This window comes from Heterocephalus glaber, unplaced genomic scaffold (genome assembly GCF_053883595.1).
Source record: "Heterocephalus glaber isolate CG9 unplaced genomic scaffold, H.glaber_assembly_v1.0 deba00001606, whole genome shotgun sequence".
Taxonomy (NCBI): Eukaryota; Metazoa; Chordata; class Mammalia; order Rodentia; family Bathyergidae; genus Heterocephalus; species Heterocephalus glaber.
The window spans coordinates 7,138,857-7,153,684 of record NW_028258377.1 but is presented as its reverse complement, the minus strand read 5'-3'; the positions used below and the strand labels follow the sequence as shown (position 1 = coordinate 7,153,684).

Below are 14,828 nucleotides of genomic sequence, written 5' to 3'. Positions count from 1 at the left end.
TAATGATGGAATGTTACATGGGTTTTGGAAGAAGCAATTAGTCAGCAGATCAGAAGGAGAGATCACAGAAGGTCAAAGACAGAACCTCTTTGCTGTCTGAGTACAGCAGCTGCTTCTAGGGCTGGATGGGACTTCTACGAAACTTGAACCAGTGGAGAATCAGGCTAAAACTGAATAGCACACAGCAGAGCTGTGCATGGAGTTCAGGAATCATGCCACAGGACCCTGTTTTTCGTGCCACATACTGAGCCCAGTCTGGCTTCATGTCCTATTTGGATTTGTGTTCTATTCATTTTAAGAAAATTTTAAGAATGGCTTTTCCAGGGAGCTGCAGATGTATGTCTGGATCCAGAACTATATTAATTCATGATGCTGAAGAAAACAAAACTAAACTAAACTGCTAGTATCTAATATTAAAAATATGGAAGACGTTTACAATAGTATACTACTTTAAAGAAATTAAACTAGATGATCTGTTATGGTATTATGAAATTAGATATGCCCAAACTACCACTTATCTAAGAAGATTATGCTTTAGAAATTAAGAACATTAACAAAGGGGATTCCTGTCTCTTCATGATCTCTGATAAATTGATAGGGGAAATTAAATAAATAATCATCTTGACCTTTCCTATGTAATCCACTTGTATGTTATTCAAATGGAGACATGAGGAGAAAAGAAGACACGATGGGGTGTCAGAAGTTTAAGTAAATAACACAGACCGGAGGTAAATGGATCCTGAACCAAGGCAGATACAGAGGAAATAATGAAGAAAAGAGGGACTCAAAACAAGTATGACAGGTAGAATTAGCAGCTTCTAGTGCCTGATTAGATGTGAGTAGTAAAGAAAAGAGAGGTTTTTAAGGTGACGGAACAGGAGAAAGAAAACACAAAAGAGAAGAAAAACATTTCCTGACAGGAATGTGAGAAGGTAGCAAAGTTCAGTTTGTGGACACTCAAACTGCTGGCTCTGTGGATGACTGTAGAATTCAGTTCAGATGCCTCCCTAGAGTAACCATCTTTCTCTGGGAAAAACACAGAGCAAGAAAAGAATGACTTCAGGACAAAATTCTGGGGAAGAACGACACTTAAGGAGTGAACAGAGTAAGAAAAGCCTGAAAAATTGCTCAGAGATATGGAAACCAGAAGAGAAATGTGCAATGAACATTAGAAAGATATTTAAACATTGCTTCCCAGTAGAGAAATACATATAAGAAGAACACTGAGATTCCATTTCACCCCAGAAAGAATGGGCATTATTAAGAAATCAGATAATAACAAATGCTGCAGGAGTGCAAGGAGAAAAGAACATTGTGGGTGGCAATGTAAACCAGTAAATCAAGTTGAATACCAATCTTGTACTATAGCAGACACTAAGTCGATGCTTAATGAATGAATGATTGTGTTTATGAGAGAGAGACATTTGGTAGAAGGTGGGCCTGGTGGCATATGCCTGTAATCCCAGTGTTCAGGAGGCTGAGGCAGGAAGATTTCTACAAATTTGAGGCCAGTCTAGGCTACATAGTGAGTTCAAGGAAATCCTTCAAGACCCTGTCTCAGAAAACAAAAATAAAATAGAAATTTGGTAGATTAAAAGTGTAGTATCCAGAGTTTAGCTCACATTTTGTTTCAGTCAGAAGTTAAATACCTTAGCACATATTTCTTTACCTACTCAGTTAAAGAATAGAAGCAAAGGCAAAGAACACAGGAACAGAACAAGATGCCAAGAATGTTTGTTTTAAAGTATGTAAAGCAGTACAACAGGAAAGAAAGTGAGCCATACTGCATCTTAGCAGGCAGAGAAGTTCAAATGGAATTTGTTCATATTGAGTCATAAGATTCGTGTCATTCTTTAAAATAACACCAGACACAGCTAATGTGCACTGAATGGAAATGACAAGTTTGACATACTTATAACACCCACTTATTTTAAAGAAAGCATGGTAGAAATGATTAAATTCATAAGTGGAGAAGAGGGCAACTTGAATGGTTCTCATGCAGCAGGAACACTCAAATGCTCTCACCTCTCCTTTTTGAAATGTAGACTATAGGACTTATCTTTTATTCCCACTCTTTTAACAGGGAGATAGGTAGAGAATAGTGTTTCTCTTGGCAAGACAAATACATCATGGTGACAAAGAGCAGCTGAGAGTCGAGCTGGTTCTGGGGCAGGTTGGGAGGTGCAGAGATTACAGGAGCCAGGTCCCGGGCCACTGTCCTTCCCTGTGTCCTAAGAGAGTTTGAACAACCCAATATTAGATTTGTGTTTACATTTGATGGAGGGAAAGGAAAAAGATATTTTAAAAGAAGGGAGGGGAAAGAAAACAGAGAAGAAAAAACATTATGAAAGCCAAGTAAAATGTGCCTCAAGACCACCAGTCTCACCCCCTTAGCCTGGTCAGCCTTCTATTTTCACAGATGTAGAAATTGACATCTGGTAAGAACAGGACCAATCAAGGTAAAGAAGCTGGAACCCTGTGGTTTTATCCCTAGGGCTCTCCTCTCTTTACACTCTTAGGAAAAGAAGAGCAGAGGTGGGTGCAGACTTCTCTCCACCAGAAAGTGTTCAAGGAGCCTAGGCTTTTAAAAAGCCTGCTTCCCGAATCCTTTACAAAATGACCCAAGGGAGAACAAATAGCTTTTATTGCTCCATCTTACCATCACGCTTAGTCTGGCACAGTCATTTTCTTGTGAGGCTTTCACAGCCTTTTAGAAATATTCATCTCCAATGCACACTAAGGTTTCACAGAAAAGCATTCATCATGTTGGTGAAGATGAGGAATGGAGAGTGGAAAACTTTAGACATAGTAGGTAAAAATGGAAGCGGAGAGAAAAACACAGCAGCCAAAACCCCTGATGCATCAGGCCTTCTCTCTTTTTTGCTTTTCTATTTCCTAACAAAATTTATTTATAAAGCTATTTCTGAGTACCTATTTCCTGACCTGTCTCTAAACAGGGATTTGGCCACAGGGAATTTAATTTGAGAAACTTTCTGAAATTTCTTAATTTCATTGCTCTTTCTGTTGCCCTTACTGACTTGTCCCTTTCAATAGCTGCAGCCCTTTTTGATCCCAGAGTAAGCTGAAATACTTTCCAGAAGGGTTGTGACTAACAGGACATGGGCTAACTAGTACATAAAAGGTGACAATCTGAAGCTAAAATGCTCAGGACAGAGATTACATAGAGAGATGAACACTTTCCCACCTGATACATTTTTTTATTTGTCACTTAAAGAATCAGGCAACCACCACTGGATATTAACACTTAAATATTTCTCAGTATTATTAAGAATTATTACAGGGATATTGAGAATAAAAATCCCTTGGTCTCACTCCAGACCCCAGAAGTCAGAATTCTGCCGTGATGATTTTGTTGTATGCAAGAATTGAGAACAGTGACACAGAGGGTGGGCAGGGCTTCACATTCGAATGAAAAATATAGGCTAGGGAGTCTGCTTACTAGGTCAGACAATGCTGCCTTCTGAGCGAACAATGGGGAAAATACATAACTAGAGCAACTTGGACTCCAGGTCCTAAGCATCAAGAGTAGAATCCAAAATATTCCAACAATTTCAACTAAAGCCTCACTAACAAGGTAACCTCCCTATGGATCTGATTTTCAGATTGTTGTATAACAGGGAGGCATTTACACTTTTATAGTGTGACTATGAGGAAAGGCGTTGCCTTACTCAAAGGCTAAATGAGTATCACAGTGCTACATATGTATCAATGTGCACAGTTATCATTTCACAGGACTCAGGAAATATCTCTCCACAACTGCAATTTTGGAGGCAAACTTTGATTCTTAAGCATAAGATCAAAATGATTCAATTTAATATTCTAGAACATTTGAGTTCAAAACAAGAAGTAAAGAGAGCTGACTGAAGGCCAGTAAATTAAAATCAGGGAAAAAATCGCTGTTGTTTAAGATTTAAAAACCCAATTACATGGAAACTATTGATTGACTGATTGATTTTGAGACAAGGTCTCACCAAATTGCAAGTTTTCCCAGGCTGTGTTCAAACTTGCGATCCTCCTGTCTAGGCGTGCTGAAGTTCTGGGATTATAGGCAGGCCTCACCATGCCCAGATGCTAAGAGTAGGCCTGATGTCCATGAAGAATGAGAGCAAACTGTACTCATCGTAGCCTCAGGATTCTATCTTGCTTTGCCTGTGCTCTCTGTAGCATCATGATTCACAGTGTTGCCATAAGCTGATGGCCTGGACCAATAGCCACTGTCCCGTATTTAACATACTGTAGTCTTACAGATTTACTTACAGAGCCTTCTGTATCACATTTACTTGTTCTGGGAGATCATTTTGTTACTGGTTCTTGATAATATTAAGTCTAGTAAATTTATTTCAAGTATTTCAGGCAGAAAAATCACGAAAGAATAAAATAATACCTGGGACAAGTTTGGGATGTGATATCCATGGATAACATCTGTCAGTTCATTTATTGGGGACTTCTATATTGATTGCCTACCGTCCATTCATCATTACTCTATGAGATGGAATATAATAAAAACAACAATACGTAGTTTCTTCCTCTCTGAGAGCTTTCATTCCAGTAGAGGGAGATGATACATTAACAAACAGAATATCAGTAAAAAACAATGTGCAGAAGATTAGAATAGGAAAATGGAAGAGAACGATTGGCTGCTTTTGTCAAGGACCTGAGAAGATCTGTCTGAGGACATAACATTTAAGGGAAGATTATCTATATAATCTCTGTCCTGAGCATTTCAGCTTCAGATTGGTACCTTTGTGTCCTATCAGTCACAACCCTTCTGAAGAGTATTTCAACTTACTTTGGGGTCAAAAAGGACTACAGCTATTGAAAAGGACAAGTCAGTAAGGCCAACAGAAAGAGCAATGAAATGAAGAAATAATGACTAGAAGGAGACAACTCTGGGATATTAAGAGAAAAATATTTCCAGGTAGAAGGACCAGCCAAGTTGAGCCCCTAAGGCTAAAGAGAGCTTGACATGTTTCAGAAGTAGGAAGAGGAGTATGAGTGGAGCCAGACACAGTCAGAGAAGTGGGCAACTTCTCAAACAAGAGGAGAAATGTGGGCTGTACGAAAAATTGTGCAACCCTTCACAAAATCTGAATACAGTTTACAGGTAAGGTAACATGGTACTAATGTTAAAGTTTCAAATTTTAAGCATTGTACCTATGTAAGGGGAAGTTCGGTTTTTTTTTGGTTTTTTTTTAGGAAATAAACACTGACATATTTAGGGTGCAGAGGCACTGTCTGTAATCTTCTTACAAATGCACCAGAAACTATCTATTTCTGTAGGGGGCCCTGCCCCCCCCCCCCCCGCTGGAAATCTTGAGTGCCTTTTACGGACATATCCGGGCCTGCTACAAATCTACCCGGCAACAAAAAAGTAGCCCCAGTACCCTCCTCTTGCTCCTCCCCTCTAGCCCTACGGTATATATGTTGTAACAGCTTCTGCAATAAACGAGACTTGATCAGAAACCTGTCTTGTCTCCATCTCTCGTGTCCCCTGTCCCCTCTCATCCTCGCTCCCCCTCTAGGGTCTCCGTTGACTTACCCGCGGGCCGGGACAAGTGGCGCCCAACGTGGGGCCAGAGAACGGGGGATCCAGTGAAGGACGCTGCTCAGGGGCCCTAAGATTAAGATTGAGGAACAAAGAACATACTCGACATAGAAGAGGCTTGCGATTGACGTGGACCTGCCGTCTTTTTGCACCTCGGTAAGTTGAGCAGCGATTATGGGACAGGGCATTAGTCAGCACGAACTGTTTGTGCAAGGTCTCAAGAAGACATTACAGGCACGAGGGGTAAAGGTTACAGTCAAACAATTGCTGAAATTTTTTGATTTTATTAAACATCTCTGTCCCTGGTTCCCTGCTGAGGGAACCATTGACGAAGAGAGATGGAAAAAGGTGGGGGAGGCTCTCCAGGATTATTATGCCACTTGCGGACCCGGGAAGGTCCCGATTGCGGCGTTCTCATATTGGAATTTGATTAATGATATTATTTCCCAAAAAGCAAGGGATCCACTGGTAGCTCAGGCTATACAGGTTGGGGAGGTAGCCCTCCGTAGTGGTGAGGAGCTGACACCCGCTGGTGACACTGACGCAGTTCCCCGGGACGCCAATATGGCGCCGGGACCCAGGCCAGTTAAGGCCACGCCTTCCTCGCCAGACGAGGAAGAGGACTTGATGTCCTTTGACAGTGATGATGATCCCGCCCCCGACGGACATAACGTTCCCTCGGACCAATCCCAAACGGCCGCGATCCCTGCCAAGCCCTATAAGGCAAAGCCTTGCCGGACCCCCGCTTCCTCTTCCTCCATCACTGCCTCTAAGGCAACCCCACCCTCGCGGGAGGTTCCGCCCCTATATCCCTCCCTTCAAGCCTATCGCTGCTTGCCTCCGCCCCTAGATCCACCCCAAAAGGACTCCGGAACTGACGAGTCTGCGGGAAAAGCATTGCGGGGCGGCTCTGGGTGCCCCCCTCCTTATATCCGTCCAGGCCCCAGCACTCCCGCTTTGGCCTATCCTGTTGTTGATCCCCAAAAGGAACTCCGGGACAAAATAGACTTTCTAAAAGAACAGATAAGGTTAGAAAAGGAACAACAAGAACTTATTACCCAGCTTGAGGGCTTAAAAACAGGCAAGGCTCATGGAAATGTCCCTAAAGAGGACACCCATAAGCCACGACCCCCCATTAGAGGGGCGGCCCCCAGGGTGCCATCCGGGTCAAGGGTACCCCTAAAACTTGAGCCCGTGGAAGCCTTCCCTGTCACTGAGACTGTTGACGCACAGGGTCAGGCATGGAGACACCATGGCGGCTTTGATTTTAAGGTTATTAAAGAGCTTAAAACGGCTGCGGCTCAGTACGGGGCCACTGCACCTTACACCATGGCTATTCTAGAATCGGTGGCAGAAAATTGGCTCACCCCAATTGATTGGCAGACTCTGGCCCGTGCCACCCTTGCAGGAGGTGACTACTTATTATGGAAATCTGAGTATGTTAAAAATTGTCGAGAGACCGCTAGACGCAATGCTCAGGCGGGGAATGGTTGGGTGCTTGACATGCTTCTTGGGGAGGGGGCCTACGCCGCTAACGACCAGCAAATGCAATTTGACGTGGGGTTGTATGCCCAGATTCAGACCGCAGCCACTAGGGCCTGGAGGAAACTCCCTTCCAAAGGAGACGTGAGTGCCTCCCTCACTAATATCCGGCAGGGGCCGGACGAGCCGTTTGCGGACTTTGTCCACCGCCTTCTCACGGCGGCAGGCCGGATTTTTGGGAGCGCGGAGACAGGGACAGATTTTGTTAAACAGCTTGCTTTTGAGAACGCCAATGCCGCCTGTCAGGCCGCTATCCGCCCCTATAAAAAGAAAACTGACCTTTCCGGCTACATTCGCCTTTGTTCTGAGATTGGGGCCGCCTACCAACAGGGCCTTGCCATGGCGGCCGCCATGCAAGGCTTCACAGTCAAACAATTCTTACAACGCCACGTCGGCAATAAATGCTTCCGGTGTGGGGCCATCGGCCATTTTGCTAGAGAATGCCCGACCGCTAAAATGCAGGGCCCCGACGCTCCGCCCCCAGGGCCCTGCCCCCGATGCAATCGGGGGAAGCATTGGGCGAGTGAGTGCCGATCCAAGACTGATGCCCAGGGTCGACCCCTCCCCCCTCTCCAGGGTTTGAATTCGGGAAACGGGAAAGGGGGCCAGCCCCGGGCCCCCAATTCCAAACAAATTTACGGGGCGCTCAATTTTGCTCCAATAAACAGCAATCCATTTCAGACCTCGTCAGAGCCACAAAAGGAAGTGCCGGATTGGACCTCAGTGCCACCACCCACACAGTATTAACCCCAGAAATGGGAGTTCAGGCCCTTGCTACGGGAGTCTTTGGACCCTTACCTAAGGAGACCTTTGGCCTCGTAATAGGCCGAAGCAGCAGTACCATGAATGGACTGCTGGTTTACCCAGGAGTGATTGATAGTGACTACTCTGGGGAAATTAAAGTTATGGTTTCTTCCCCCAAAGTTATTAATACCATTCAATCAGACCAAAGGTTTGCCCAATTGTTACTCCTTCCCCTTCTCTCCACCTCTAATAAGGCTCTTAAAAACGCCCGAGGCAGCCAGGGTTTCGGCTCATCTGATGTCTACTGGTCGGAGGTACTTTCAACACAAAAGCCTCTCATGACCTTGTGGTTAGATGGGCGACAGTTTTCTGGGTTGGTCGACACTGGTGCCGATGTAACTATCATAAAGGGAGAGGATTGGCCTCAGGCGTGGCCATTGAAGGACACCCTCACCCATCTCAAGGGTATAGGGCAGAGTCAAAATCCTAAACAAAGTGCCAAAGATCTGACCTGGAGGGACCAAGATGGTAATCAGGGCACCATTCAACCTTATATCATCTCAGGGTTACCCATTAATTTATGGGGGAGAGACCTATTATCACAAATGGGGATAATTATTTCCAGCCCCAATGAAATTGTCACTATGCAGATGTTTAAAAATGGGTACATTCCAGGAACAGGGCTGGGAAAACACCCTACTAGCCTTACTCACCCCATTGAGCCTGTGCCTTGGCCCCCTCGAGCAGGGTTGGGCCATTTTCCATAGGGGTCGCTGATACTCCTGCGGTCCATGCTAAAAAGATCACCTGGCTCTCGGATGATCCAGTGTGGGTCGATCAGTGGCCCCTCTCCAAGGAGAAGTTGTTAGCAGCTCAACAGCTGGTGCAGGAGCAGCTTCATGCTGGCCATATCATTCCTAGCCATTCCCCTTGGAATACTCCCATTTTTGTCATTAAAAAACGGTCGGGAAAATGGAGGCTCTTGCAAGATCTCAGAGCAGTTAATAAAACTATGGTACTCATGGGAGCTTTACAACCCGGTCTTCCCTCACCGGTAGCCATCCCCCTTGGATATTATAAGGTTATTATTGATTTAAAGGATTGCTTTTTCACCATTCCCTTACATCCTGCAGATCAAAAACGCTTCGCTTTTAGCCTCCCGGCGACCAATTTCTGCGCCCCAATGCAGCGCTTTCAATGGCTAGTGCTACCCCAAGGCATGGCCAATAGTCCCACCCTGTGCCAGTCATTTGTAGCCACAGCACTTCAATCCACCCGAGACAATTGGCCTCAAATGTATATTATCCATTACATGGATGATATTCTCGTGGCGGGACAATTGGGAAGTGAGGTTTTGGCTTGTTATGCTGACCTTCGGCGGGCCCTTGAATCTTGTGGCCTCCAGATTGCCCCTGATAAGGTTCAACTAAAAGACCCTTACAGTTACCTCGGATTTCAGATGAAGGGACGTCATATTTCCTCCCAAAAGCTCACCTTGCGGCTGGACGGTCTTAAAACTCTGAATGACTTCCAAAAACTGCTCGGAGATATTAATTGGCTTATGCCCTATTTAAAGCTCACTAAACATGACCTGAAGCCTCTCTATGATACCCTGCAAGGTGATAGCCACCCCACTTCGCCTCGGGAGCTCACTGCTGAGGGGCGCAAAGCCATTAGCACGGTAGAACAAGCCATTCAAAATCAGACAATTACCTTTGTAGATTATAACTCTCCTTTACAATATATCGTTTGCAGAACCTCTCTCTCCCCCACCGCTGTCTTTTGGCAAACCGCTCCCCTTTTATGGGTTCATCTCCCAGTTTCCCCTAAGCGGGCCTTTTACCCTTATTATGTTGCAGTTGCAGACCTGATTGTTCTAGGTAGAGACCATGGAAAGATGTACTTTGGAAAGGAACCTGATGTCATTATCCAACCCTACCTTAAAGATCAAATCGATTGGCTTATGCAGACTACCGATTCCTGGCCAATTGCTCTCGCTTCTTATTCAGGATTATTGGACAATCACTATCCTCCCAACAAACTCATTGACTTTGCTAACAGACATGACTTCATTTTCCCAAAGGTCACTTCTTGTTCTCCTCTGCCAAAAGCCCTATCCGTTTTTACAGATGGTTCTTCCACTGGGATGGCTGCCTATGTGTGGGACGATAACATTGCCCAGTTCCAAACCGCCCACTCTTCGGCCCAATTAACCGAGCTGCAGGCAGTTATAGCGGTCTTTTCTACATTCCCTGCCCGAGCTTTTAATCTTTTTACTGACAGTGCTTATATTGCTCAATCTGTCCCCTTATTGGAAACATGTGGATTGATCAAACTTGCTTCTCAGACTGGTGGTCTCTTCCTCCAATTACAAGATTTAATCAGAAAGAGATCCGAATCCTTTTTCATTGGACACCTTCGTGCCCACTCTAACTTACCTGGCCCACTCACACAGGGTAACCGCTTAGCAGACCTAGCTACAAGACCTCAAGTTTTGGCCTGTTCAATAAATACTGATGCCCCCATTCCAATTGACCAGGCACAAAAGGCACACCAACTGCATCATCTTAATGCTCACACGCTTCGCCTTATGTATAAGCTTACTAGAGAACAAGCTAGACAAATTGTTAAGGCCTGCCCTACGTGCACTCTACACCTTCCTACACCTCATCTGGGAGTTAATCCTCGTGGCTTGATTCCAAATGCCCTCTGACAAATGGACATCACGCATTACCCTGAATTTGGAAATCTTAAATATATACATGTCAACATTGATACCTATAGTGGATTCATATTTGCCACCCTGCAGTCCGGGGAAGCTACTAAACATGTCATCGCTCATCTCCTCATTGCCTTCTCAGTACTTGGATGTCCACAACAAATTAAAACAGACAATGGTCCCGGCTATACCAGCTCTGGCTTCTCCAACTTTTGCAAACAATTTGAAATAACACATATAACGGGAATCCCATATAATCCTCAAGGACAAGGCATTATAGAAAGGGCTAATCTCACACTCAAAATTACTTTAGACAAAATAAAAGGGGAATGGTACCCTACCAAGGGGTCTCCTAGAAACCTGATATCACATGCACTATTTATTCTTAACTTCTTAAATTTGGATGCCAAAGGTTCATCTGCAGCCAATCGTTTCTGGCAACCAGAGACGCAACGACAATTTGCCTCGGTGATGTGGAAAGACCCCCTGGACCACTCATGGCACGGGCCCGATCCTGTACTTATCTGGGGCCGAGGATCGGTGTGTATTTACTCCAAGGAAATGAAGTCAGCCAGATGGCTCCCAGAACGCCTAGTAAAACAAGTTGATGGGCGTGCTGATGATGCCGATGACCTGACGTTGTCCAATCCTGATCAGTTAACAATGGCGCCCACAATTTCAATTTAAAATGAGCAAGGATATAATTCAGCTTATCTAGTAATGTTTAGGTGCACCCTGATGTTCTACACCGTCTTACATGTTTGTCTAGTGTTTGTTGTTTGTGGTCATGTAATTGAGCTCAAAATGTTCTTTTCTCTTTAAGGGATATTCACCCATTGTTACATTGATGATGTTATTTTGTTAAAGATATGCTTTTCTCTTGGATCAAGGTATCACTGGAATTTATTAGATTAAAGTGATTTTTAGATGGGAACTCCCTTTGATGAATATAGAAGTGGCCACCCAGAAAATATTGTTCTGGTCTTAATTCCTCAAAGGGACTCCTTAGTGAAATTTATATCATGTGATCTTAGGGAACATCGTCATCATTTAAAGTTTGGACCTCCGGCACACAATGAAGAGGGAACTCATGAAGGACATCTGGCTGAATGAACGATCCGAAAACAAGAATAGGATGAGCTGGAAATGCCTAGTTCCCCTGATGTTGCTGACCAGGGTATGGGTGGTGTCGCCTTCAGAAGGGTTAGACCACATGAAAAATATATGGATTCAGTTGGCAGGCTCGCTCAACTTGTCTGAGTTTTGTCTAAGTGCTGATGTAAACTTTCATTATATGTTGGGAAGTTGCCTCGTTCCTGTATGTACCCCATTGGAATCATTGCGGCCTTATACTCTGTTTAAAGATATCCCAGGAAAAAATCTCACATATGCAGATAGTTACAATTGGGGATCTGCTACTTGTCACAGGCCCAAGAATGCTGTCAAATTATATTCACCTAAGGTAATTATGTCTAATAAGACCGAATGTGCTGTATATAGAAATTGTACAACTAAATGTCTGCAAGTTAAACGTTTGGAAAACATGTCCTGCCGTGTTGAACAAGAAATTATGTATAGTAATTGCCATGTCTCTTTGCCAATGGGTTGGTTTTACACTTGTGAAAGGGAAACTTTTAATTACATTCCGGCCAACTTGAGTGACACTCGTTGTTGCTTGAGTCGGTTGGCTGTGATATTACCAGACAGAACTGATTTGATTGTACCTAATCGAATTAGACGGTGGTCGCCGTATACCGCCCCGGGATGTAATGATGATGTGGGTCTATTGACTGATGCAGAAGTGTTAGTCATGATAGGGTCTTTTGTTGCTCTGCCGTCCATCGGGGTGCACGCGGAAGCGGCAGTACGAAGATTAGCCTGTAAAGTGGTAAAAGGATTGAATGCCACCTCCACCGCCCTGGCGTTGATTAATCAAAAATTACAGGAACAAAGACAAGCTATTTTGGATAATCGAGCAGCAATAGATTATTTGTTGCTTTTTCATCACCAGGGCTGTGAAAAAATAAAAAATATGTGTTGTTTTAATTTGACTGACAATGGAGAAAAAATCGATGATACAATAAAACAATTGAAAGACCTGGCTAATAAGGTGCACAATGAGGATGGCGGAGACCTATTTAAATGGTTGACCTCATGGCTACCCAACCTACAATGGGTAAAACAATTGTTTCTTGCCATTGCAATTATATGTGTTTGTCTGTTATTGTCATGCTGCTGCATACAATGGATACCAATGCTTATACGTAGAAATCGCTTTGATTTTTAGATAAAAGGTTCAGGCTGATATGATTTAAAAGCCTTGTATTCCCCTTTGTATTTTAACCTATGTTAATCTTAGTAACTAAAATGTCCTCGGATAGTTCTGATTTTGTAAGGTTGTGATTTCCCCTGGAGCTATAGTGGAGACAAAGATGTACGTCAAAATCAGCGGTAAATTACTGTCAGGATGTTGGCTGGACATACGCTACATGGGCCGATTCCATCTCTGCCACGGCGTAAAATTCTCGCCCCACCTGGTGAGCGGGCTGGCAAGCCAATGACGGGCAACTGAGCAAGCGTGCCATGCAATGAGAGAGCCCTCGTGTGCCGCCTAAGACAGGTGCCAGAGCCTTGATTCTCTGGTTAACCGATGACGGGTAAGGTGCACGGTGCAGACACGTATGTTGCTCTGACCCAAGACAGGCTCAGCCCCCGCAGGCTTGATTCTCCTGACGCTTTTCTAAAAAATAATTTTAAAAGGGAGGACCTGTAGGGGGCCCTGCCCCCCCCCCCCCGCTGGAAATCTTGAGTGCCTTTTACGGACATATCCGGGCCTGCTACAAATCTACCCGGCAACAAAAAAGTAGCCCCAGTACCCTCCTCTTGCTCCTCCCCTCTAGCCCTACGGTATATATGTTGTAACAGCTTCTGCAATAAACGAGACTTGATCAGAAACCTGTCTTGTCTCCATCTCTCGTGTCCCCTGTCCCCTCTCATCCTCGCTCCCCCTCTAGGGTCTCCGTTGACTTACCCGCGGGCCGGGACATATTTCAATATTTGTGTAGGTTAATGTTTTAGTAATCTGAGAAGGATGTCTGGAAATTTTTAAATACATTTTAGAATTCTTTTGAGAAGCTTGAAATTATTTTAAAGTTAAAAGTTTAAAAAGACTTTGATGACAATAGGATGCATAACTACAAGATTGGCTAAAAGCAAAAAGTTTGAAAACACCAAGTGTAAACAAGGAAATGAAATAATTAGAACTCCTTTTTGTTGAAAACTCTTTAGCAATGCCTACTAAAGCTAAATATATATGTCTATTTCATGGCCTAACAATTTTACATCAAGGTCTATACACAACAGCAATGGTCACAATTGTTCATCAAAACACATATATAAGAATAATCACAGCAGCACTATTCATAATTATTTCAAATCTAAAACAGCCCATAAATATCTCAACACGGAAATGGATAAATTAGGATACACTCATATAATGATCATACCGCGAATGACCTGGAACTGCACATAATCTTATGAACAACAGTGAATGAAACTAGAGAAATAATATGCAATATATTCCAGTCACACAGTCTCCTAATGGGAAAACAATCCTCTCAGTAGAATATGAAAGGAACATAGGAAGTTTGTTCACTTTACTTTTTTTCCCTTCAGAACTGAGAAATGAACCTCCTTCACACTGAGTTACTTCACAGCCCTTTTGAGACAAGGTCTTGCTAAGTTGCTAAATTGCCCAAACTGGGATCAAACAGGGTAAAATATGTGCTTATATACAACATACAAGTGGCAAATAAATATAGTAAGAGAAGTGGTCCTGGGATCCTCCTACCTCAGCTTCTCAGAGTCCTGAGATTACAGATGTGTGCTTCCACGCCTGGTTTACTCTACTTCTTCAATGGATGATGGTTAATGTTCATGTGCTTAGTTTGTGAAAAGTCATTAAGCTGTACAATTATGCATATTTTTCTTTATACTCCTGAAGTATAAGAATTTAACAACTGCACATCATTGAACAAAATAAAATTTAACTTCAGCTCAGCGACTCGCTAGCCCACGGTGAGGACCTTGGCGACCTGGAGCAGGGGTCCCTCCCACCCAAGCCCTGCCCCCCAGCAACCAGCTTAGCCAAGCTCAGTGCCCCCCCTTCCTGTCTCCTTCTGGCTGTGCCAGTACCTAGTTCCACACTACAGAGGCACAGGGGGTCATGGGCCATTGTCCTGAGCTCCAGAAGACAGA

At 43.9% G+C, this 14,828-nt stretch overlaps 1 protein-coding gene and 1 long non-coding RNA gene across 3 annotated transcripts in view; one reads left to right on the top strand and one right to left on the bottom strand.

Annotated features, from left to right (window-relative positions):
* The window catches only part of LOC110344406 (uncharacterized), a 556,324-nt gene that overhangs the window by 69,914 nt on the left and 471,582 nt on the right, over nucleotides 1-14,828 (bottom strand). The window lies entirely within an intron of this gene.
* On the top strand, nucleotides 5,466-13,526 carry LOC147822912 (uncharacterized). Its single transcript, XM_087194709.1, has 2 exons — nucleotides 5,466-5,722; nucleotides 11,606-13,526. The coding sequence occupies exon 2, from the start codon at nucleotides 11,647-11,649 to the stop codon at nucleotides 12,856-12,858; it is 1,212 nt and encodes a 403-aa protein (XP_087050835.1). The 5' UTR covers nucleotides 5,466-5,722; nucleotides 11,606-11,646; the 3' UTR covers nucleotides 12,859-13,526.